Source organism: Sinocyclocheilus grahami, unplaced genomic scaffold, assembly GCF_001515645.1.
Source record: "Sinocyclocheilus grahami isolate Dianchi unplaced genomic scaffold, SAMN03320097.WGS_v1.1 scaffold803.1, whole genome shotgun sequence".
NCBI lineage: Eukaryota > Metazoa > Chordata > Actinopteri > Cypriniformes > Cyprinidae > Sinocyclocheilus > Sinocyclocheilus grahami.
In genome coordinates, this window is record NW_015505982.1 from 384,431 (window position 1) to 411,510 (window position 27,080).

Consider the following 27,080-nt stretch of genomic DNA (forward strand, 5'->3'; position numbering starts at 1 on the left):
TATTATGCACTTTGTACTGTAATGTTTTCTCACCGGTGAATGAGATATGAGTTAATCTGACAGCGTTGCATTCAGTCCTCCACCAATGCCGTCTCTCATCGTTTCGCTGTTAGCCTCTGCTCTGCCGGAGCGCGTTCATGTGATTTAAAGGAGGCGTAGCTTTGGAGAGTGATTTGCAGGGAGGGTGGGATCTCATGCTTTCAAACCCTACCTTTAAATGTTTTATAATTGTTTCACACTTTTTGTGGATTATTTTTAATTTAACAACCTAATATTATTCTTATAATCAATACATAATGATACACACAAAGCATTTGAAAATATTGAACACATTGTTAAAACTTTCCAAAGCTGTTTTAATGTTACCTTTAAATAGCAAAACAGTGCAATCTGTGCAATCAACCCCCAGGACAATTAAATGATGCAATGTTTCCTTTCATTTTAACCCAGCTTTTTAATTGTTTAGATTATTTCTATGCTGTCAACATCAAGGGAATTAAGTTGCTACCGACTTAATTGCTGTACCGTGTTTTTCTCTCAGGGCCAAGCCTAAACATGCAGCATGTCATTTTCATTATCTATCTGTGTGAATGGTGTCAGTGCAGAAGCATCGCTATTTCATGCTCCAAGCATATTTCAAACAATTAGCATGTCCGATGGGTAATCGCACCATTCAAGGATGTAGCAATTCAGTTCAACAATAAATAGAAAGACTTGCTTCAGCAGAGGCACTTCAGACTCTTGTTCCTTCACAAGGCTGTAGTATGTGTAGGTGCATTTTAATTTAAATTAGACACACACAATCATCCATTAATACTTTCTCATATCCATTAGGCACAGGTAGTGTAAGATTTGCTCCATTTCCATATTGCATATTTAAAACCATCTTTTCTCATCCTCATGTTGTTCTAAACTCTTATTTTCTTCTGTGGAACACAAAATGAGATGTTAGGCGAAATGTCTGATCTGATTCTTTCCTAAAAACAGAAGAGTATCATTAAAGTAGCCCAGCCTCATTTGGGGTGAACTATTTCTTTAGCCCTTACAAACTAATAGCCCTGTTGCCGCACATCATTTCTCTCTCTTAGTCCTGTTCACTTTTCCAGATTCCAGCCGGTGGGTCTGGTGGAGCGAATCCAGGCCATCGCCCAGAATGTGTCTGACATGGCTATACGAATGGAGCAGATTCTGAAGAAGACTAACATCCCCGCCAGAGGTGAATCTATGATTTATGTTTGGGTGGGAAGGATTGAACATTTCCTTGTTGCAAAGGATATTGTAGGATTTAGATATAATCAGATAGGAATTAGCAATCACATTAAATGGAAGACAATTGGAGACTAATACTTAAGCATCCTACTTTTTTACAGAGTAAATAAAGGTCTCATATTACTCTCCTCTTGCGTTTCAGAAGAGATTGATCAATGCTATTTCAAACAGCATTTCAAACTATTTGCCAAGATATCTAAATCTCCAGTTAAAAAGCTTAAATGATCTGAGCTATGATTGCCACATGTATTTTATATTCCCCAATTCTTCCATAATTTAGAATTTACTAACAAGTGTTTCATTGTGTCTAAACTTAAATTAAGTATAATTAAGTCTGATAGGTCCTGGAAGAGCTACACATAACACATAAGATTCAATAACTCACCAAAAACTCCCATTTTAGTCTCTTAGTGAGCCAAAATCATTAAAATGCGCTGTTTAAAATTAGACATGAAGAGGTCTGGGCTCGGTTCCATTTTTTTCAGGACAGCACATTCAGTCTTTATTATTTAATGCACCTTGATTGGACTCGATCGCTATAATGCCAGTCATCTCTTGCCGCTATTTGTACAGCGAGTGCCTCTGTAGGGTTTGATGTCTCTAAAGTTTGCCAACAGAGTTTGGTGGAATTCCAGCAGGTTTTTAGCGAGCATATGTGCAAGCTGTGTGGGAGGTTTGTTTAAACTATTAATGTAAGAAAAACAGAATTCTTACTTCTGCTCTGCCGTTTGAGCAGAATGCTTAAGGAGTCTGCTCATACTCAGCTTACTTTATGAGAACTTTTATGTTGAAAAAGAGCACTTCGTGTTCTATTGAAATGGGGTTTTAATGACTTTTTGGACTTTTCTAATTACAGTTTCTTTTGATCTAGTCAAACATCATGTTCTGCGTTTCCAGTGACTGTGCCTGTTCACAATGAATGTGAAAATATGACAACGTGACACAATCCTAGACAATAAAAATGTATTTGGTCACACTTTAGTTTGGGGACAAGCTCTCACTATTAACTAACTATAACTACAACTTTTGCCTCAATAAACTTCTAATTTGCAGCTTGTGAACAGTTAGTTTGGTAGTTGTTCAGTTTAGGTATGGGGTAGGGTTAAGGGATCTAAGATATGGTCATAAAGAATTAGGCATTAATATGTGCTTTACCAGTACTAATAAACACCCAATATGCTAGTAATAAGCAAGCTAATAAGAAACCAGTTAATAGTAAAAATGGGTCTCTCGATGTGTTACTATGCATTTTTTTTGATAAAAAAATACTGTACTATAATTGGTAGTATTGTGAAGTGTTATTAGAAATGTTTTCGATTTGAATATATGGTAATGATTTAGTATAGGGACCAATTCTCACTATTAACTAGTTACTTAATAGCATGCCTATTATTAACATATCGGCTGTTTATTAGTACTTATAAAGCACATATTCTGCATGACCATATTCTACATCCCTAATCTTACCCAATACCTAAACTTAACAACTACCTTACTAGCTATTAATAAGCAGCAAATTAGGAGTTTATTGAGGCAAAAGGCATAGCTAATGGACTGTTAATAGCAAGAACTGGACCTTAAAATAAAGTGTTGATGAAAATATTAAAAAAATTATTTCTGTGATTGTAAAGCTGGATTTTCCGCATCATTACTCCAGTCTTCAGTGTCACGTGATCCTTCAGAAATCAGTATAATATGCTAATTTATTGCTCAATAAACTTTCCTATTATTATCAATGTTGAAATTATTGAGCAGCGGAAAAAAATCTGTTTTCAACACTAATATTAATAAGAATGATTATTAATTATTAAGCACCAATAATAACTGAACACCACACTTAAAACTTAAACTTAAAACCATTTTTAGCTGGTGAAAATACTAGTGTTCTAATAACTGTTTTCAACACTAATATTAATAAGAATGATTATTAATTATTAAGCACCAATAATAACTGAACACCACACTTAAAACTTAAACTTAAAACCATTTTTAGCTGGTGAATATACTAGTGTTCTAATAATTTTGGCCACCACTGTAATATTTTTAAAGATATCTGAAACGGCAAACAAAATACATATTGCTCAATAAACTTTCCTATTATTATCAATGTTGAAATTATTGAGCAGCGGAAAAAAAACTGTTTTCAACACTAATATTAATAAGAATGATTATTAATTATTAAGCACCAATAATAACTGAACACCACACTTAAAACTTAAACTTAAAACCATTTTTAGCTGGTGAATATACTAGTGTTCTAATAATTTTGGCCACCACTGTAATATTTTTAAAGATATCTGAAACGGCAAACAAAATACATTTCAATAGGCATTTATAAACTTTAAAGTTTAAGGAGAAACAAGTGCAGGATGTGGGAGTGAATCAATGTTTCATGTGTGTACAGAACACATGGAGTCACTGGATGTATTCCGATTGAAAAGTTCAAGGGTGTTTTTCGGCTGCTTAGTATCTTTTCATAATCAAGCAGAATAGCCCATAATTCCTTTCTCTGTGAGCATGCTTGATGGATCTGAAATAGCCTGTTGTACAAAGAACAACCTCTTTCTTCGTTAATTAGGCTGACTGGGACCGGCTACCAGTGAGAGATGGGAGTTTATTAATCAAGGCGAGGGGATGTTTGCAATTTTATGTTCCTTTTTTCTACCCAACTGAACACAAAGCAGTACAGAGCTCTTAACAAAGCCCAGAGCAAGCATTATGCAGACAACTAAGAGGAACGAGGGCAAGAAGTCGCTTTCATAATGCTTAATAAAGCAAGCTTAAATAAAGTTGAGGAGATGGAAGTCGATACAGTGGGCTCTCCCAAAGGCTCATTAAAACCGAGAGCGTTTGGATCCCACACTGAAGCAACTGTACTGTGGAAGAGTGCTGTCAGACTGTGACTGCCTGTCCTTTTCATCTACAGGCCTAGATGGAGTTGCAGGTCAGTGCGAAGTCCCGAAGGATCCCAGGTACCCGGATTGTGCTAGTAAAGTGGATGTGAGTTGACAGAGATTTCTCTCACACTCCTTTATGTCTGGTCTTTTTATTTCTTGGTTGCCTTAGGTGTGAAAACATTCCATTTGTTGGGTGCCAGTGTTTGCCTCCACCTATCTGTTTTTCCCTGTTTCATTGATTGATGATGTTGTTGTCATTTTTTTAGATGATGTCTCTTTTTTTGTTTGTTTGTTTGAGTACAGTTTGTCCTCTCTCTTTTTTTCTAGAATCAGACCATCCCAGACACTTTACCAAAACGTGCTCAGCCTTTAGCCACAAGAAACTCAGAGTGCATTCACAAAATGTCCCCAATAGGCTTTAAACAATAAATACAAGTAAAATAAATGGTTAACTCATGTTCTGGAAGAAGCGTGGTTTTGAAGAGTGATTTTGCAGGGAGGGTGGAATGCATGCTTTCAAAGCTAGCTTGCTATTGCTAGCCTCTACAAAATCACCCATGCTACCTTTAAGACACCAAATAAAAAGTTAATTAAACATTGAGTTCGCTGGGTTGCTTATTGTTTATATTTATAGCAGAATAATGACAAATGTATTGTGAATATTGGATACATCAACTGCAATCTGGGTTGCATTTATGGTGACTGAGGTGATTTTGGATGGAGTCTTATGGTCGTTTCACTCCAGTGTGAATAATCAGTACAAAAAAAAGATGCAAAAAAGAAAAACAATACTACAGATTTTATGGTGAACATCCCATATCAGAGCTTTTGGTGGCAACTTAAATCTGCTGTTGTCTTTGTATTTCACGCTTTTAAGCACAAGCCTGAAAATTACTTATTAAATAAAATGATTGCAGTTCACGAGCTCTTTAGTCTTCGTGAACTTAATGTGTAACCTGTGGTAAACAAGTCATTTACATAAATACTCAGCAATCATTCACACTTTTGCCCTGTGTGAGACACACCGTGTATCCTCATTAATCTTTTTCTGTCTCTATTTTGCACATACTTACACTTACCTACATGGACATTCTTCTACCACACATTTTACATTTGCATATTTTCCCCATTGCATTAAGAGAGTTTTTATAAAACAAAATCTTGGCCTGTCAAAAGTTTAAGATAATTATGATGCATTTAATGATTTGTATTGTAGTTAATGCATACAGGGGGGATTTATTAAGAATGAATTGCTCCCACTGAAAGCTGTTTATTTGCGTGTGCTGTCAGCACTGCTTTAGCCCCTGATTCACTAAGTTCCTTTGCATGGTGAGACACAACAACAAAAAAATTTGTTTGGCAATTCATTGTACTTACATTCATTGCTCTTATACTACTACTAAAATGTATGAGCACATAAAATATGTGCAGATGCAGATAAGAAACCATAAAGGGGTATGTTTCAGCAGCTGTGTCCAGCAATAACAGTTTCAATATTTCTCAAAATGAATGTAAACACTAAACTTTATGAAACAATAATTAAATAATACATCAACTAGAGTTTATGGACTTTATCTCACTTTATTTACTGATGTTTTTGCTGCTAAACTTCACTAATTAAATCCCACCATACAAAAATGCAAAACATTTTGTGTTTTACTTCATATTTGGTGTGAAAGGACTGTTAGAACTGTACACTCTGTTCAGTCAGTCACTCAGGTCTGGATTGATTCGAATAAGTATGACGCCATCCATCATCCATGTGAAGTTGTATGGATGAGAGTTTCTGTAAGGTCAAATGTTTGTTCAGCAGTCCAAACAAATCCTGAAAACAGCTAAATCAAACCAATCTTGCTTGCAAAGCATATGCATTTTTTTTTAAATCAGCTGGGTATGAAAGCACTTAAGAGTTCAGTTTGCTATGCTCTTGTAAAGGTTTGCTGAGGCACTGAGGTGAAGACTGAACTCGGCACATATATAATACCCTTTGACCTGAACTGACTCAACCTTTTTCATTAAAGATCACCATGCTCTCTATCAGGCCCTGATGCTCAACTGGTAGAACAATGTCAAGGTTCCCATGCAGGGAAATCCACTATATGGACAAAAGTATTGGACACTTGACCATTACACTATGAGAGATTGTTGCACATTCTAAATGCATAGACATTAATATGGAGTTGGTATGCTGTGTCTTAAGCCTTCTACAGGCTGCACAATTTTAGCAATCCTATATCATTGCAAATCTAATAAACTTAGGTACGACATGCATGTAGACTGTACGATGATGACACCTATTGACTCGTTTGCTATGACGCACGTTACTATAGAAGAATAAAACGTCATCAGCATATGCTAGTGGTAAACGAAAAGGGAATGACGAATCATGTTTGGCAGTTGTACTTTTTATGTGTGCTGAAAAAAATTTAAGTAGCGAAAGAGGAAAGGGTAAGAGCTTGAGGTAAGCAGTTTTATGTTTTAACGCCATGTCGCGTTGATTTCATGTCGCATTTTTATTGGCTGGTCAGTAAACGGGGGTCGTAGCAGCAAACACACTGTGCGATGATCATGCTGAATTTCTGACACTGTCAGAAAATTATAGTAGGCTGGCTTTGGTCATAAGACTGTGACAACGGCCGTCTTTGAACCTCTCTCACTATACGACACAGGACCACCGATCACAGAAATCGCCACGATTATTCATGATGCCAATATTTCGTCTGGGACAGCCAAAAATCATGCAGTGTATCTTGGGTTTTTGTATACTGAAGCATCAAGATTTCCCTTCACTGGAAGTAAGGGGCCTAACCCCTGAAAAAGAGCCCCATAACATTATCCCTCCTCCTCCAAACTTTGCATTTGGTACAATGGGCAGGTAAAATTGTCCAGGCATACACTCTTAAAAATAAAGGTGCTTCAAAAGGTTCTTCACAGCGATGCCATAGAAGAACCATTTTTGGTTCCACAAAGAACCATTCAGTCAAAGGTTCTTTAAAGAACCATCTCTTTCTTACCTTTTTGTAATCTGAAGAACCTTTTTTCACCACAAAGAACCTTTTGTGAAACAGAAAGGTTCTTCAGATATTAAAGGTTCTTTATGGAACCATTTAGACAAAAAGGTTCTTCTATGGCATCGTGAAGCACCTTTATTTTTAAGAGTGTATGTCAAAAACCCAGACTCACCCATCAGACTGCCAAACAGTGAAGCGTGATTCATCATGCCACAGAATGAGTTTCCACTGCTCTGACTATGGCCTTCCAGGAGAAGGAGTGGACACCACTGCTTTAGACAATCCATCCAATGCTTGGCATTGTACTTGGTGATGTGAGGCTTGCATGATTACAAACCGAAAGGCAAATTATTAATGAAAACTGTTCGTTTGATGGTTCTCGTTGCACTCTGTTCAGGTATCACACCTCTGTCCTCTCAGTGAAATGTCAAATTAGTGACAACTTTTAACTGTTACTCATCTCTTAATTTTCTAGTGGATGAGAGCCAGGTGGACATCGGACCCTTGCTACTCCTTTTATGGAGTAGACGGCTCCGACTGCTCTTTCCTCATCTACCTTAGTGAAGCCGAGTGGTTCTGCCCCCCACTGGCCTGGAGGAATCAAAGCAGCCACCCCACAACAAGCAGCCTGACAAAAAGACAGGTGAGTTCCTGAAAGAGTCAATAATCACTTCAATTAATTTATTGCAACAGAGAGATGTAGGAGTTAGTGAAGTGTGATTATGGCTAAGATCCCATGGCTCTTTTCCAAAACCCAATGAGTTGCCTACATAGGCAGTATTGCAGGTATCTTTTACCAGGAAGGCAATCCTAGAACACACAAGTTGTTACCTCTCGTTCCATATCAGGTTTCATTTTAGTCAGAATTCTGACTTAGTAGGCTGTGGAAAGCAAGGCAGCTCAGTAGGTTTTTAGAACAGGGACTGTGTGAGCAGTATGTGTGTTCTCACCTGGTTAGTTACTATCACAGTGTGTTATTTCAAGTGAGAGAGTTCCAGCTGTTTAGCTGTTATTCACAATGTCTCTAAGCCCTGCTAAGACTGAAATGAGATATCATTTTATTCATTTTTTCCCCCTAAGGCATAAAATACTGTAGCATTTTCCTGCCTAGCAAAATTACCTCTGTAAATTCCACACAGCTATTACCAGTATGCGTCTGAACTCTTTTAGAAATACGCCACAATCGCTTATTTTAAAATGACAGTTCTTTCATTTGCAAAACCCTTATTAACCTCAACCCCGTGTCCACAGACCACTTACAGTCCATTCATTTAGGTTGTGTTTAAGTACTGCTTTTGAGTTTTTGAGAACTAATCACTGGATTTTACAGGTTTTACATTCTAAAAGAAATTCAGAGTTTAGTAGTAAGTAATTTAATAGCAATATTCTAGATTGGCAGAACAACATATTACTCTATACCCTTGTGAAAAGAAGTGTACATATTTGCATTGAATGTCCACTTGTAGTGAACTTCAAATCTTAAAAGTATATTTAAAATGTAGCATACTGTAACATAATATTAATGAAATAAAAGGGCACTTAATGTAAAGCACTTGATTATAATTTTAATTGCAGTGTGTTATTCAGTATTGCGGTTTTATGTATATTTATAAATATATTTAAATGCACTAAATTGCAACTTAATTATTACAAATGTGTAATTACAAATATATTTAAATACATGACATACAGGTTGCAATAGAAATTACATTAAAGTAGTATTTAGCTTACTATAAATGCTTGTCAGTACATTCGGCATTATACTTTAACCATATTTCAAAGACAATACAATTAATTATAAAATGACATATGCAAAACAAAAAAAACTCTTTAAAGTTCAGATAACTGCATTTAATATAAACTGAAAGTATAACACATTTTCATTTAATTGCAATTAGCATGCAGTTGCGTCTGAAAATATGATGTTCAGTTCACACGTCTTTTAAAGTAGGCTATATTATTTCCATAATAAGTACTATTTTTAAAAGCACAGTATACTAAAGTGTACTTGTAAAGTATAACAGTACTTATGAATATATTTGGTTTTTTTTTCAGTGAAATAATCCACACTTATTACTTTTTAATGGGCACAAATTTGATCTGTACACTTCTTTGCCTGTTTTCTCTAACTTTATCTCTTTCTATAGGCATATTTCCGCTCAGATCTGTCTCTACTGTTGGAGCGGGTCGGCTCGGGCAAAGAATCTTTGAGCTTCATGAGGAGGCGTATGCGCAGATTGGCTGCGCAGTGGGCTGCAGCTGCACGCAGACTTGACGAGCGACTGCGCGGTCAGTACAGAGAGCAGAAGAGGGTGAGCTGTCACACACTGTCTAAAGAAGGTGAATTAAAGGTGCTATAAGATATAATGAGACTTCCTTGTAAAACAAAGACTTCCTTCGCACTATCCGGATGAGATTTTTTTTAAGTGACATTTGAGTTTGTTATTAACAGAGGAAGTCTGTCCTGTCATGTATTGATTTGGATGCGACTGGGACTTCAAACCAGAAGTTTAGCTGTACTTATGGTATTTGATGAAGGTCAAAATAAATGAGAAGCGCAATTATATAGCGCAATCACAGATGTTGGTATAAGGATGGGATTAGATTTCTCAGAGGAGCCAACAGAGTATGGAATTTACTCCACAATTTTTATAGAGGTTGTGTAAGAAAAACACAGCCATATTTGATTTGGATGGTATTAAAATCAAAAATAGGTCTGCAAAACACACATTTACCTAACCTTCTCTGGGAAAAAAAATTGTTTGAGTAGGAACATTTATTATAGAAAAAAAAAAGATTAGTAGTAATGTTTGTACCGTTCGCTTTTTCACAAATCAGTTATAAATACGCCTTTACAGACTGATTATTTTCATTTCCTGTCCTAGAGCCAAGCCTGAATGAAAAACGGTGGATTAAATTAAATCAGTCTCACAGCGAGATACAGACCAGAGACACACTCAGACCAGAGTGACTCTTCTGTCACATAGAGAAGTGGTTCTCTGTGAAGAGATTGACTGTGACCATGAAAAAGCTGTTTACTGTAGGTGAAGTCTGCTGCTTATGAGTTTGACTGGTAAGTGTAGGATAATTAGAGGTGCTTGTGAATATATTTGTGGTGGCTGGTTGCACAGATTTCCCATGTGGTAGTTTTTAATTATGAACTGTTTCTCTGTCGATTTGTCTTTGCTCATGCTTTCTCGACATTCCTTTTGGTTGGTGCACTTTTGATGTCCCTATTGAGTCATTTAACATTCTGTAAAAGCCAGTGTTGGTTGAATCTGCCTTCAGCTATTAATGGATATAGATTACCAGATGACTGTGTTTACCATGTGTAGGATGAGAAGCTTACGGAATCTAATTATTTTGGCTTAGAATCAATTCCAATGAATGATCTTGGATCCTTAATGACTCCATAAACTATTATATTGTATTCCATAAACTACAGTATAATATACAGTAGTATAATTAAAATAACTGTACTTCTTTAAAGCACAGACTAGTAATGCCCCATGCAATCAAAATACAATTATACAACGAATAAAATTAATTAATGGCAAAAATTGATATATGTTATTTATTAATGAAAATATTATATTTTAGACCGAGAGGGAAAATAAAGTGGCTGAAGATGCTGTGCAGCTCATCAAAAACAGTATTGATCATGCACTTGGCCTCCATTCCCAGCTGTCACTTTATCAGCAGTTCATTTTCATTGAGAGTGATTTCATTGGAAAACCACAGATAGTGAAATTGAGTCCATGTCTGGACTCCAATATTCTATGATATTCCATCATTCAGTTTCAGTAGGGAAAAAAATCCACTTTTCTGTTAGCTCACTATCTCCAAATATACCCGTCATGTGTCTGTAATTTAATTAATAAATCTGTGATGAATATTGCTTTAAATACATATTCTAACGCAATGGTAGAAAAACAATCACATTTGAGTGTTATGGTAGTTTGTGATGCTGAGATAGTGCCATGCAACTCTTTCATACTTTTGCACCACGAAAACAATGCTTGTTAATGGCTGGGGGAAAAAAACCCCCACCTAGGATAAGACGATGAGCTTCATGAATCATTCTGAAATACCTTGAAATATTTGAGAGCTGCATTACTCATTTAAGGTACATTCACTCAATAAACCCTCTAGATGAAAATAGTAGTCCATCTGTAAGTTCAGTAAATGAACTGCTTTCCCCATAAAACTAAAAATACACTATCATTGTCTTTATACATACAAAAAAAAAGCATCTGGTAGGTGAAAAGATTCTTTGCTTATAGACACTCAGTTCAGCTTTTTCAGTCAAACATTTGAACAGTAAAGACTGTGTGATTAAATATGAATAAAACAATGCCCTGATTGATTCAGGCCTCTGAATCTTTTCGCACAGCCTCTGATATTAATGTTCAATAACAAACTAACAAACAGAAATTATACAATTCAATCACACATGGCTGGTTTACATATGCAAAGATAGTATATTGAAGGATGAATAGGTAGAAATAAGAATAAATGACGAGAAAGAAAACAAACAGCAAAATTTTGCCACAGACTGCTGCCGATTAGTGCTGATCCATTAAACCTGTCGGTGACTTGCCCTCAATTAAACATTAAGGCGGGCAACTGTATAATTTTCATTTCTTCACATACAGTGACATGTTTTATGTGGCCAAACAAAAATAAGTTAACAATAATCTGGCTTCTACTGAAACTATGCTGTACTTTTCATGTGTTTCTGCCTCCTAAAAATCACTTTAGTTTGTAGCAGTCCTCATTTAGCTGAACTCAATCTAGCCCTCGTCTTCACAGCCAACTTTGCAATTCACCACCATTCAGTTAGACTCACCAATGACAGAACCCTCCTGCTGCCAATAGATAAACATACAAAGTATACTGTTGCTGCATGAATAGGCATACATCAATCTTGTAACAGATCTAGACAGGTGGAGCTGGGGGAGGTGGAGGGTTATAGAGATATTCATCCCCGAATATGGTGATACCTTTACAAAACACTCTTCATAAAATATAAAGACACTATAGAATATTATCATACAAAAATAAAAATAAAATACTATTAAGAGTAACATTATAATGGCAACAAAATTAAATAAATGTTTCCTAAAGGAAATCACTGACTTTTATATTGATATTAAACTAAATAAGTTTTTGATAACTTTATTTTTTATTATTTATTTGAATTATTTTATACAGAATATTTGCAGAATTGTTTTAATTTCTTTCTGTTAAAAACTAGAATAGAATAAAAAAACTATAAATAGACTTTTCATCTCATGAATGATGTCTTTTGAAGTCTTTAGAAAGCACTATGAAATCATGAAATAGTAATATCTCCTGTGAACATGAAATTTAAAAAGCATTAAACACATTTTAACCTTTGACATCCCTTTGACACACACACACACACACACACACACATAAATATATATATATATATTAGTGCTGTCAAACAATTAATCGCGATTAATCACATCCAAAATAAAAGTTTTTGTTTACATAATATATGTATGTATACTGTGTATATTTATTATGTATATATAAATACAAATACGTGCATGTATATATTTAAGAAAAATATGTTATGTTTTTACATTAAATATGTTTATATATAATAGAAAATATAAGAATATAAATATCTAAATGTATATACATGTAAATATTTTCCAAATATATACTGTATGTGTGTGTATTTATATATACATAATAAATATACACAGTACACATACATATAATATATAATATTATATTTCTCGCTTCACTAGCTGGCTATTGTTGCTATATTCAGTGTATTGGAGCAGTTGTATTGATGTTACTCCTAAAAACAATTTTCCGTTCTCGTGGTCTCACAGTGCCTCACCTATATCTCTGTACAAGCTCATACTTTATTTGGAGCTTTTTTTTCTTCTTTTGCTGTAAGAACACAGCTTTAACATAATCTTTCGTTCTTTTTGGAGGGTCGTATCTATTCTTTATATCAGAAAAGATTGCAATACTAAAGTAAACTCGTACTTCTGTCAGGAATAGACACTTAGCAGTATATGTTTTTATTCTTTCATATATGTAGGTTGAGTGCAGCTATTCATTTGAAATTTAGAAAAATATGTTTTTAGTCAAAAGGGCAAATGTTATCAACCTTGTGTGGTGACTGGAAGAACTGTAAATCCAAATAATAAAGATGCCTTTATACTTAAAAGCCCTTATTTTTTATTATTATTTTATAATTTTTTTTTGCCATTATACTTAAAAGCCCTGATTTTTTATTTGAATTTATTTTTGCCACTGGTCTCCTTTGTATCTCCCATATCAGACATTTCTTCAGAGACTGAGTGAAATGGTTCCCTTTAAAATAAAATAAAATAAAATAAAATAAAATAAAATAAAATAAAATAAAATAAAATAAAATAAAATAAAATAAAATAAAATAAAATAAAATAAAATAAAATAAAATAAAATAAAATAAAATAAAATAAAATAAAATAAAATAAAATAAAATAAAATAAAATAAAATAAAATAAAATAAAATAAAATAAAATAAAATAAAATAAAATAAAATAAAATAAAATAAAATAAAATACAGTTTGGTACTCAAGTAAAATAACACCTCTAAAATATCAGTAAGTATACAGTTTCAGTAACTTACAGACATTTTAGTGCGTTTACAATGTGGTGCATTTTGCACAACATAGCTTAATGCTTTGAAAAATAAATATAAGATAATAATAAAACAAATTTTCTTAATAATGACATGCCAAGTATTTACCAAACTGAACTGAAATTGTGATACAAACAACATCATGAGAAATGTAATTATTTACACCCTAGCTTTTTCTGGCTAAGTCTTTACCTAGTTGGTATGTACTCGTATTAAAGCTGTGGATAGTCAAAACTGCTTCTTGACTTATTATTAATTATTATTGAACCTCTTTTCCCCCTCCTTTCAGATCCTGGTGCATGTGGGCTTTCTGACAGAGGAATCCGGTGATGTGTTCAGTCCAAAAGTGTTGAAGGGTGGCCCGCTCGGAGAGATGGTCCAATGGGCAGACATCCTGACCACCCTTCATGTGCTGGGACATAACCTCAAGATATCACTCTCAGTCAAAGAACTGCAGGGGTGAGTCTCTTGGTCATAATCTTACCTTATTAATATTCAGAAGCCAAACATTTGCTTTGGTACTATTTATGATCTGATGACCTGTGCAGATGTGTGCTTCAGTTGCATTGTTTTGACACTGACATTGAAATGTGCTCAGATACACAATGTATTACATATTGTTAAAGGGGCTGTATGTAGAAATCAGAAACTCTTGTTATTAGTGACACCGGTGGCCATTAAGTGACCTGCAGCCAACAACTTAACAACCATAACCCTACTATACTTTGCATGTTTATTTAATTTGGATTTATTTTTAGTCATTTCTTACCTTGCCTAAGGCACAGAGTGACCTAGAAACAGCAAGTGCCACTTTAAATTCCTGCATACAGTACTAAGAGTGTATTTCAGCACTATGGACAGCTCCCATATACATACAACAGTCTGGTTGTGTTTGCTCTAGTTATATGTGAAATATCCCTGAAAGTTTTTAAAGCACTTAATTTGTACTTGTCTTGGATGCTGTAGTTTTTCTTAGAGCTGAAGAGAAGGCTATTATGATATGCCCTAGGGGTGACACCTGCTTGAATGTGAGCATGTAATCAGTCTGAATTTGTCAAACTGTTGACGAGAAGGCGGTAAGTGTACAAAGTAAACCGTTGAATCATGTATATGAGCTTGGAACCGAATAAACGTTGTGGTGAAAGCTTTGATAAATTGCAGGAAGAAAAATGGCAACGTCGAACATTGAACTTTACTATCTCTGGATGCTCCTAGTGAATTTAAATTAGTTGAAAAACTGGAGCACCATGACAACAGGTATCTGTCTCGCTTCAGGCTGGACAACAACCAGTTTGACCTTCTCCTGAGAAATGCGGTACACTTTTTGTTTTATTTTTGTGCAACAGAAGTGTGAACATTTACATGGAAAGCATACCAATAGTTTCCATTCCATAGTGCTGAAAAAAAAAATCTCACATTGGTTACGTAAAGGATAATATACAGCCAGCCATCATCAGTACAATTTTAAAGGGAGATCAGGATCTTGTATCAGCCTGAATTGGTTTATTTAGCTATTTTACTAATGATTGTACATTAAACATATGATAGGCTATGCAGTTATATCAATTATATCAGTAGACTATACAGAATATATCAGTGGTGTAAAGTATTGGAGTACATTTAGTGAAAATGTAGTTGTTGTACTTGAGTATATTTTTGGCTACTTTGTAATTGTACTGAGTATCAAAGATATTAGCAACTTTTACTCTCTACACTCTTAAAAATAAAGGTGCTTCACGATGCCATAGAAGAACCTTTTTGTCTAAATGGTTCCATTCTTTGTGGCGAAACAAGGTTCTTCAGATTACAAAAAGGTAAGAAAGAGATGGTTCTTTAAAGAACCTTTGACTGAATGGTTCTTTGTGGAACCAAAAATGGTTCTTCTATGGCATCGCTTGAAGAACCTTTTGAAGCACCTTTATTTTTAAGAGTGTAGTTGACTGCGCTTTTGAATATGTATATGCACTCTTCAATACATTTGTAATGAGTAATTAAATTAGTCCTTATATTTTGCATGACGCCTAACTTTTTCTCCAGAAGTTTATTTCAGCTACAAAAGATGTGAAACCGCCATCTACAGAACTTTGAAGGTCTTATGTCTGTGTGTTTGGCTCTCACCCACTTACACTTGTCAACAAGGCTACTTTACACAAATGTGAATGGATTAGCTGGTAGTTGTGAATCGCGGGTGTTTCATAAATGGGATGAGGACATGGCTGAGGCCTTTTTTGAAGGATATTGGTTTACTTATGCAATTTTTGAGTACTTGAGCTTAAGTGAGACTTCAGTGTTTGTAGACGTTTAAGAAGCTGTTGTGTCAACCTTGATTTATCGCAATTTTGAGGTGTTCAGTTTTATATGGATTTTAGAAAAGAAATGTGATTGCTCTTCTATTAAATCAACTGTTTCTTGTTTTTCACTGGCAGTTCTCTTAGGTATTAAGGACTAATGCATCTTTGAGCCTATTCAGTATGAGTAAAATACTTAAGTACTGGTAAAATCAGATTCTGTAAGACTTTTACTCAAGTTGTGTTTAAATTGGTGACTTGTAATTTGTAATGGAGTCATTCTTTCTGTACTTGTACTCAAGAATGGATTTCAGGTACTCTTTAAACCTCTGGACCATATGAAGTTTTTTTTTTATTTTTATAATGATGTTAATGTAATCTGTTAAAGCTCCAATGTCAAGAATATCAGTAAAACTGAACAAAAAAAATCACCTTTCAGTTTATTATGCAGCCTTATTTTGTTTGTTTGTTTGTTTGTTAATTAATTCGTTTGTTCATTTATTGATTCATTTTGAAAATCTGGATACAATTTCACCTAAAATATTTGAAAAGATTTATGACCTTGCACATGCTGTTCTCTATGATAGGGTGCAAAGGCCATTTGAAGTAAAATAATTTTCTCCTAAAATGCTACTGTGAAAAAAACACAAAAAAAACTACAGAACACCTGTAATAAAAAACAAACATATTTACATAGATTTGGGAAATCTGCATGAACTAAAATTGTAGTAAAGTATAATAATACAGATGATTGACATAAAATATGAAATGCGACCATGAAAAGGGACACAGTTGTGTGTTGCAACAGTGCCCTCCACTAATATTGGCACCCTTGGTAAATATGAGCAAAGGCGGCTATGAAAATAAATCTGCATCTTTTATCCTTTTGATCTTTCATTCCAAAAATTCACAAAATTATAACGTATCATTGAAGTAAAACAATTGAAAGTTAAGAAATCTCATGATGATATAAATGTTTTTCACCTATGCATGTTGGCCACAATTATTGGCACCCCTATAAATTCTTATGAGCAAAATATCTCTGAAGAATATTCCCATTCATGTTTATATTTTTAGCACAACAGGGTGACTATGAGCACGATTGCCCAGCCATGATTTCTGTTCCACAGGATAATAAATATGAGTATATGTATAATATACATGTACAGTCAGGTCCACATATATTTGGACACAGGCACAATTTGCATTATTTTAGCAAAAACATATTCAAGTAGTTACAGTTATATAAATATGGAATTAAAGTGCACACTCTGAGCTTTAATTTGAAGGTATTCTCATCAAAATTGGAGGTTAAGGAATTACAGCTCTTTATTATGTACCTCCCCCCTTTTTCAAGGGACCATAAGTAATTGGACAGTTGACTCAAAAGCTGTTTCATGGACAGATGTGGGCTATGCCTTCGTTATCTCTACGTCAATTAAGCAGGTAAAAGTTCTGGAGTTAATTCTAAGTGTGCCGTTTGCATTTGGAAGCTATTGCTGTGAACCCGCATCATGCAGTCAAAGGATCTTTCCATACAAGTGAAACAGACGATTATTAGGCTTATTAGGCTTCAAAAACAAAACAAATCCATCAGAGAGATAGCAGGAACATTAGGAATGGCCAAATCAACAGTCTGGTACCTTCTGAGAAAAAATAATGCACTGGTGAGCTCGGCAACATAAAAAGACCTGGACGTCTACGGAGGACAACAGTGATGGATGATCGGAGAATCCTCTCCATGGTAAAGAAAAACCCTTTCACAACATCCAGCCAAGTGAAGAACACTCTCCAGGAGGTAGATGTGTCACTGTCAAAGTCTACAATCAAGAGAAGACTGCAGAGAGCAAATACAGAGGGTTTACCACAAGGTGCAAACAAGGCCAGATTAGACTTTGCCAAAAAAAAATCTAAAAAAGCCAGACCACTTCTGGAAAAGCATTCTTTGGACGGGTGAAATTAATATCAACCTGTACCAGAATGGCGGGAAGAAAGAAGTATGAAGGAGGTTTGGAACAGCTCACGATCCAAAGGATACATCATCTGTGAAACATGTGGAACAGTGTGATGCATGAGCGTGCATGGCTTCCAGTGGCACTGGGTTACTGGTGTTTATTGATGATGTGACCGAGGACAGAAGCAGCCAGATGAATTCTGAAGTGTATAGAGATATACTCTCTGCCCAGATTCAGTCAAATACAGCAAAGTTGATTGGGCGGCGCTTCATAGTACAAATAAATGATGACCCAAAACATACAACAAAAGCAACCCAGGAGTTTTTGAAGTTTAAAAAGTGGAATATTCTGCAATGGCCAAGTCAATCTCCTGATTTCAACCCGATTGAGCATGTGTTTCACTTGCTGAAGACAAACTAAAGGCAGAAAGACCCACAAACAAACAACAACAGCTGAAGTCAGCTGCAGTAAAGGCCTGGCAAAGCATCACAAAGGAGGAAACCCAGTCACTGCTGATGTCCATGAGCTCCAGACTTGTCTCCTCACCGGCCTTCCCAAGAAGACAATTAGACAGCTGCAGCTCATCCAGAATGCTGTTGCCAGGATTCTGACTAGAACCAGAAAATCTGAGCATATCACACCAGTCCTCAGGTCCTTACACTGGCTTCCAGTTACATTTAGGATTTTAAAGTACTTTTACTCGTTTATAAATCACTCAATGGCCTAGGACCTAAATACATTGCAGATATGCTCACTGAATATAAACCTAACAGACCCCTCAGATCATTAGGATCGAGTCAGTTAGAAATACCAAGAGTTCACACAAAACAAGGGGAATCTGCTTTTAGCTATTTTGCCGCCCGCAGTTGGAATCAGCTTCCAGAAGAGATCAGATGTGCTAAAACATTAGTCACATTCAAATCTAGACCCAAAAGTCATCTGTTTAGCTGTGCATTTATTGAATGAGGACTGTGCGAAGTCCGAACTGATTGCACTGTATTTTATGTATGTATAATCATTTTCTATTTTTAACTGTCTTACATTCATTTTAAATCAATTTTTAAATCATCTTCAAAGTTTTTTAATTCCTTGTTTTATTTCTGTGATACTTTTTTTTGTATTATTATTTTACTTTCTTTTATGTAAAGCACTTTGAATTACCATTGTGTACGAAATGTGCTATATAAATAAACATGCCTTGCCTAGGATGATTAAACGACATAATTAGTGAATCAATATCATGAGTAAAATACCACAAGGTGCAAAGTGAGACCTGTCATTGCAAATTGTCTGGTAATCATTGGATGTGCTTCAAAGGACAGCAAACGGGGTCAAAGTTGAAATAGTTTGAATGCCACGTTACAATGCTTGACTGACAACATGGCGCTGGAGGTAATGTTGTAATTCATGGTTTGCTCAACAGTTTAATGCATCGAGCAATGCTGACGTTGAGTTGTGAAAAGTACACAAGTATCTGTCAGTCGCTTTTCAGCAGACAGTTCTATCAGCCGTCCTCTGATTAATGCTTCAATACACTAAAAGATAACGCCATTCTCACTTCACCTTCAAAAGTTTAGCTTTTGGTTTTTGCCAATCTTGTTAACTGTCAGGCCTGAATGAAATGTGTGAAAATTGCCTTCAGTTACAGTTTTTGTGTTTAACTTGAAGACATTCTTCTTTAATCTGTTTTGTCAGAATATATGAGGCTGCTGGAGTTAATGCTCTTGCTGATCCATATCTCTGACAGACTTCAATATGTTGCTTTGAAGTTGGATGAAATGCAATTTCTATAGTCTTTTCATGAGAAAGAAAAATGAATTCCTTTATTATGATCTGATATGTCTATAGATTGGCCTGTGAAATGGTGAACCACCTATATGAGAGCCAAAACACTAATGTACTTTATAAATTATTTGCAGTGTCTAGTAGTATCACTCTAGGAAACTGGCTGTGTTTCTCTGTTGCTCTGCTCAGATTCGCTCAAGAAAATTATTTCTACAAATAAATGGCTCCTCATCTCTTGGATTTGCCAACAAACAAACCCCTAAGCTTAGCAGGGACCTGAGCCATATCTATAGAGACCAAAATATCACAGGCTGTTTTCCAAAACCCAGTAAGTCTTCTAAGGTAACATCCAAACTAGAATAGAACGGTGCTAAATCCAAAAGATTTCAAAAGAGTTTGTTGTTAGCATGCTAATGATGCAGTTCTAAATTCCCTTTTAACGAATGTCAGTTGACTTGATGGATATATTTGCAATGACTAGTATGAGCGTGCAAGACCAATTCCTATCTACTTGAATGGGGAAATACTGATGTACATTTAAATAACACATCAGCAACAAAATCTGATATGAACTGTCCCATAATGTTGTTTCTTATGCTCAAATAACATAAAGAATGGGAAATGGAGCTGCAGTGATGCATTGACTTTAGAAATTGGTGACTGGCAGTTTTATCTAGAAGGCGGGACTTATTCTGACATATTGCACATAGCAGCTTCTCTCATTCATGGTAATATGAGTGAACAGTCATGGTATATACACTCTAAAAAATGCTGGGTTGTTTCAACCCAATGTTGGGTCAAATATGGACTAACCCAACTGTTGGGTTAAATTTTGAATTTAAAAATGTAACCAAAATTTAACCCAACAGTTGGGTTAGTCCATATTTGACCCAACATTGGGTTGAAACAACCCAGCATTTTTTAGAGTGTACAGTCTTTGGCGATATTCTATATTGATAACACATATGTCGGTATGTGTGTATTTTTATTTGGAAGATATATATTTTTGTAGAGAAATTGCTCAGCTGCGGTAAATCTTAAAATGTTTAGACATTTAGAAAACTTTTTTTATAAATTTTTTTGTTCATGATGTTAATGTTTCAGATCATCAAACTAATTTAAATATTACACAAAGATAATGCAAGTAAATACAAAATGCACATTGGGTTGAAACAACCCAGCATTTTTTAGAGTGTACAGTCTTTGGCGATATTCTATATTGATAACACATATGTCGGTATGTGTGTATTTTTATTTGGAAGATATATATTTTTGTAGAGAAATTGCTCAGCTGCGGTAAATCTTAAAATGTTTAGACATTTAGAAAACTTTTTTTATAAATTTTTTTGTTCATGATGTTAATGTTTCAGATCATCAAACTAATTTAAATATTACACAAAGATAATGCAAGTAAATACAAAATGCAGTTTTTAAATGATGATTTCATTTATTAAGGGAAAAAGCTGTCCAAACCTGCCTGGCCCTACGTCATTTAGTCATTTAGTCTTTTAGCAGATGCTTTTATCCAAAGCGACTTACAATTGGGGGATACATAAAGCGATTCTTCTTAAAGAGGCAAACAGACACAAGAAGTGGTTGTAATACCAAGTTCTTTTATTTTATAACCTCTGTTATTGTCTTATTACATTTTAACAGAGGTAAAATTGTTAACATTTGCAAATGCATGCTGCAAATCACAGTTGTACACAGAAAATGCTCAGATAAATATTTTTGCAAGCTCACCGTATATTACAGACATTGCTCGTTTTGTATTAGTAATTGTAGTATTGCTATACTACTGCATATATATTTCATCTTTAATTTCATTTCATTTTCATTATAATTTCAAATATAAATTAATTGAATTTTAATTTCATTAAAAAAATGTCAACTTCATAATATCAAATTAATTTTATTTTATTTTCAGTTGCAAACAGTAACTAAACATTTTAGTAATTTTGTTATGTGTATTTTGATTACATTTTATGTTTTATGTAATAATTTGTAAAGGCATGCTTCAATAAAATGCACAAATATATACCAACAATTTACAAATATATTATACACTTTTTTTATACTATTAGAATATTTACCATTGTTACAATTTAATATATTTTAACAGATTTAAGTGTTCATATTTGCAAATGCATGCTGCGATGAAATGCACAAATATATGCTAAACATTTACAAATGTTATGCACATCATCCCTATACTATTACATTAGTTCCTTATTTTAATGTTAGTTAAAAAGTTGCAAAACGTAAAACATTTGAGTCCATTTGAATGTTTTATGATTTCCCCCCCCCCCAAAAAACAGATATATTATATACATTTTGTAAGCTTATATTACACACATACACAGATCATTTTGTATCAGTAATTTTATGCACAAATACATAATGAACTGTCATTGTGTGATGATTTCCAGATGTAATGGTGCTAATCTGTGAACACGATGGCAGTAAGGATGAATAGTGTTTGCAATGCTGTGTTTATCAACGTCAGATCGCGTCATGTTTTAAACGAGCAGCAGTCCACCTCTCCATAAATCTAGAAACTCTCCCATAATTAATTATTAATTCACAAGCATTTCAAAAGTGTCAGTTGTTGACTGAAAGCCTGTCTCTCTGTCAGCTTCGAGGAAGAGCACTATATTTTTACACCATGCAAGCCAAAACTTGTGACCTATGTGTGGTATGAAGTTTCTGAAGTACCTGTCAAAGGAAAAGGTCACGTGGACTCATGAATAATTATGACAGTCTTCTCATAGGATGAGGCAATAGAGCCTCATGAATAATTATAAGACACTGCTGACATATACAAGAACACACTATATACATCCTGTGATGTTGACTCAGTGTGCATTTCAAACCCAGAAGACAAGAAAGCATTCTGGAAAATTATTTCTGAGCTTTTAAGATTAAAAATAATTGATGCAGAAATAATGTGCTTATTTTTTAATGAAAGTGGTCATGGATATTATTAGTGACTGGTGATGCAATGTGGGCATGTTTAGAAATGCAACAAAGTTACTTTATGCAAATGAGCAGTGAGGGAATGCAGCAACTACCAATAGGAGCTGAAGACATTAAAGCTCATGTGATCTGTCATGTGATAGTTAAATGCTGGCACAATAGAAAAGTTCTTGTTATTGTGAGCAATTCCGGTGTTCTGATTTGTCTCTGCCCACATGTAGCGGTATGTTAGAGGTCTGAAATACTTTCGAGTTTGGGTCGGGTTCGGGTTAATGTTTAATGAATAGCTTCGGGTTTGGGTTGGGCTTATACCTAAACTAAAACTATATGCAGTAAGCTACGCTGCTTTCATAGACGCATGCACACACACATTATTGCACACGACAACGACAACACAGCACGGACACTTTTATTAGTAAAATAGCTCCGACAGGCTACTGACTTGCAACGTTATATTTCTCTGCAATGAGGGGGTAAAATCGCTGTTTTTGAAGTAGAATCTTTTAAGTGTGACAAATATGCAAAAAATTACAAAAACAGGAGGGGGGTCAACACTTTTTCACACCACTGTATGTCTCTATACTGAATTAATTCTAAATGTATATTTTAATGGAATTATGGAATTGTCACACTTGATCTATTATATTAGATTAATTTATCATTTATATGTATTGAATCAATTCTAAATTGTTTTTTATTTATAACTTGTGTGTATTGAATAAATTATTTTTATTAGTATTTATAATTTGTATGTATTGAATGAATTTTTAATTTATTTATTGGGGTATTCTTCCACTTTTTCCAGTATTTTATTTATTTATTTTACAGAGCAGGATGCAGTGCATTTCTGTCTCAACATTTGTATTTTTTTTCTTTGAGAAGCGGGTTTGGGTTGGGCTTATACCTAAACTAAAACTATATGCAGTAAGCTACGCTGCTTTCATAGACGCATGCACACACACATTATTGCACACGACAACGACAACACAGCACGGACACTTTTATTAGTAAAATAGCTCCGACAGGCTACTGACTTGCAACGTTATATTTCTCTGCAATGAGGGGGTAAAATCGCTGTTTTTGAAGTAACTAAGCCTCATTGCTAGTAGAGAGAGATGCACAGACGCAGGTTCACACACACAACTTTCATCCCTCTCTCTCTCTCTCTCTCTCTCTCTCTCTCTCTCTCTAATTGATAAATTATATAATTAATTAATTCAAATAAATGTGATCTTACCGCACTGCATCTCTGTGTCTGATTTAAAGCAGGCCGAATGCTAACAAGCCTTAACTGACAAAAATGACCATAATTTGCACGATGGAAGAATTATTGTCTTGTCGTATACAACCATTCAAAAACTCGGCAGAATTTATGTGACCGCTGCACCTGATGTTCATAAACTTACATAACTGGTAAGTGTTTTTTCTTTTGCCTTGGGAACTGGCCAAGCCTTAATGATTCTCTTTACATGTATTTGTTTACTGACCGTTGCATGCAATCGTGAAATACAGCATTTTTTAAAATTGGCTATTCGTTGTGGGGAAAAAAAAAAGATTTCGGGTTCGGGCTCTAAATTTAACTGTGCCGCACGGGTCCGGTCGGGTCGGGTCAGACGATCTCGGGTTCGGGCTTCAGTTTAAAGCCCATGCAGACCTCTATGCTATATAAAAAAATGTATAATTATAAAATAAACTAAGATAGTGTTGTTTTAGGCCCTGTTTACACTAGTGCATTTTTGTTGTCTACACTGGCATTTTCACTGCATTTCAGAAACAATCTCCGTCCACACTACACAACCGAAAATGCATGTCACATGACCATTCATACAGGTACAACAATGAGCATGATGTTATTGTTTGCACCGTCATCAAGCATACGCAGAGTGAATGTGGGCAGCCACACCATCGTTTTCAAAAGTTTCCGTTTTGCTCCATTTAAACTGGAGTTTTATATTAAAATGGGGATTTTTGAAAGTCTCCATTTTTGAGGTTCGAAAACGCCAGAGTAGTGTAAATGACAAGCATAACCGTAGCAAAAGTTATGCATTTTAAAACAAAAAAAATTTACTAGTGTAAACAGGGCCTTAGTGTTGTTTATATACTGTAACAGTGGGCAGCCACACCATCGTTTTCAAAAGTTTCCGTTTTGCTCCATTTAAACTGGAACGCAACCACGGAGTTTTATACTAAAATGGGGATTTTTGAAAGTCTCCATTTTTGAGGTTCGAAAACGCCAGAGTAGTGTAAATGACAAGCATAACCGTAGCAAAAGTTATGCATTTTAAAACAAAAAAAATTTACTAGTGTAAACAGGGCCTTAGTGTTGTTTATATACTGTAACAGTTTTTATTTTATTTATTGTATTTAGTATTTATCTTTTATATAGTTTTAGTTTTAATTTAATCTCAGTTAAGTTACAAAAAGTAACAAAAGATTTTTCATGTTTGTTGTGTGATTTTATTTCTTTTTAAAAATATATTTGTAACTATTTATTATTATTATTGTTCTTGTTGTTGTTGTGTTGTCATTGTATTAGTTTTAGTCATTTATTACCAGGACAAAATTTCTACTTTTCATTTACATTTTCAAAATCGTCTCAGGTTACGCATGTAACCATGGTTCCTCGAGGGAACGAGACGCTGCGTCGGAGGACGCTTCAGGAACGCCCTTAAGCGTGACTGGCTCGGAACCACGTGTGTAATCAGTCCAATGGATGGGCGAGACGTCACGGGCGGGGCGACGTAGCTCGACAGGATGTCTGCTCCCAAATTGAGATGCCCAGGAATGTGAACTGCTCTCAGCGAGAGAAGTTTGCCCTGGGACCACACAAGGATCTGGTACGCTAGTTTGTACAAACGGCGTGAGGGCAGACCTCCCTGGTGGTTAATGTAAGAGACCACCGTTGTGTTGTCGGTGCGCACCAACACAATGGTGACCTCTTAGGTCTGGGAGGAAGTGTCTTAGTGCACGAAGCACGGCCAGCATCTCCAGGCAGTTTATATGCCATGTCAGATGGTGACCACTCCACAGACTGCGGGCAGGGTGGCCACTCATGACCGGTGAGGGATGTGTCCGTCGCTAGCATTTCAGATGGCGACCACTCCACAGACTGCGGGCAGGGTGGCCACTCATGACCGGTGAGGGATGTGTCCGTCGCTAGCATTATGCGGCGACCCCGACCGGTGAGGGATGCGTCCATTGCTAGCGTTACGCGGCGACAAGGAGCTCCCAGCACCAAGCCCTGAGACAAGAACCAAGGTTTCTTCCACATGTCCAAGGCACGTAGGCATCGCCGTGTGACCTTGATCATGAGAAGCAGGTTTCCCCTCGGGGAGACCCCTTGGTCTTGAGCCACCACTGTAGGGGTCTCAAGTACAGCAGGCCAAGAGGTACCACGTTGGACGCAGCTGCCATCAGACCCAGCAGTCTCTGAAACTGCTTGACAGTGAGTGACCGACCTTCTCTGACTCTCGCGACTGCGGTGAGGAGCGACTCGATCCGAGCAGGAGACATACGTGCCTGCATCGGGGTCAAATCCCACCCCACGCCCAGATAAGTCGTTCTTTGTGCTGGAGAAAGCACACTTTTCTTGGCGTTAAGTCTTAACCCCAGCTCTTTCGTGTGAGCGAGAACGACATCTCAATGTCGAACCGCCATCCACTCTGACTGAGCTAAAAAGTGCGGGGTGAGAGTGCAAGGCCAAAGGAAGAACCGGTGTTGGTACACTTAAAAATTTTTTAGATTACATACAAAATTATGTGAACACAAATCTGCAAATCTGAAAAACTTCAATACATAATTTAGAATTACAAAAATATCCAAGTAATTCATCACAGCTGACATTACAAAGACTCAAAGACTTATCTACAAAGAGTGCTGGATTTGATCTGGATGTGTGAGAGGAACCACAATCTCTGCTCAGCCACATGTAGGACTTTAAAACTATGTGAGGTTGGAAAAAAGGTGTGAGTCACCTAATAATAATAATAATATAAAACACTGCCAACTCCTAAACTTTAGTATGTGTTGAATGACCTAAGAAACAAGCTTATTTAAGTGTCTTCATGAAATCCCATACAAAACATGAGATTATGCGCGATTAACCATTCTAACCAATAAAATGACAGCCTCAATATATATGCATAAAAAGTAAAATATCTCACCTGTGTTTTCGTCTGATTCAAAAATGGCGCCGATCGCTGAAGAGTGATCTTTGAATGTGCTGT

General features: G+C 35.6%; 1 protein-coding gene across 1 annotated transcript in view; it reads left to right on the forward strand.

Moving 5' to 3' along the window:
• LOC107562046 (alpha-1,6-mannosylglycoprotein 6-beta-N-acetylglucosaminyltransferase B) overlaps positions 1-27,080 on the forward strand; it is a 107,631-nt gene that overhangs the window by 33,152 nt on the left and 47,399 nt on the right. The window contains exons 4-8 of the mRNA XM_016246608.1: positions 1,107-1,216; positions 4,196-4,269; positions 7,653-7,820; positions 9,325-9,489; positions 14,140-14,309. Coding sequence (XP_016102094.1) covers positions 1,107-1,216; positions 4,196-4,269; positions 7,653-7,820; positions 9,325-9,489; positions 14,140-14,309 — 687 coding nt within the window. The remainder of the gene's footprint in view (positions 1-1,106; positions 1,217-4,195; positions 4,270-7,652; positions 7,821-9,324; positions 9,490-14,139; positions 14,310-27,080) is intronic.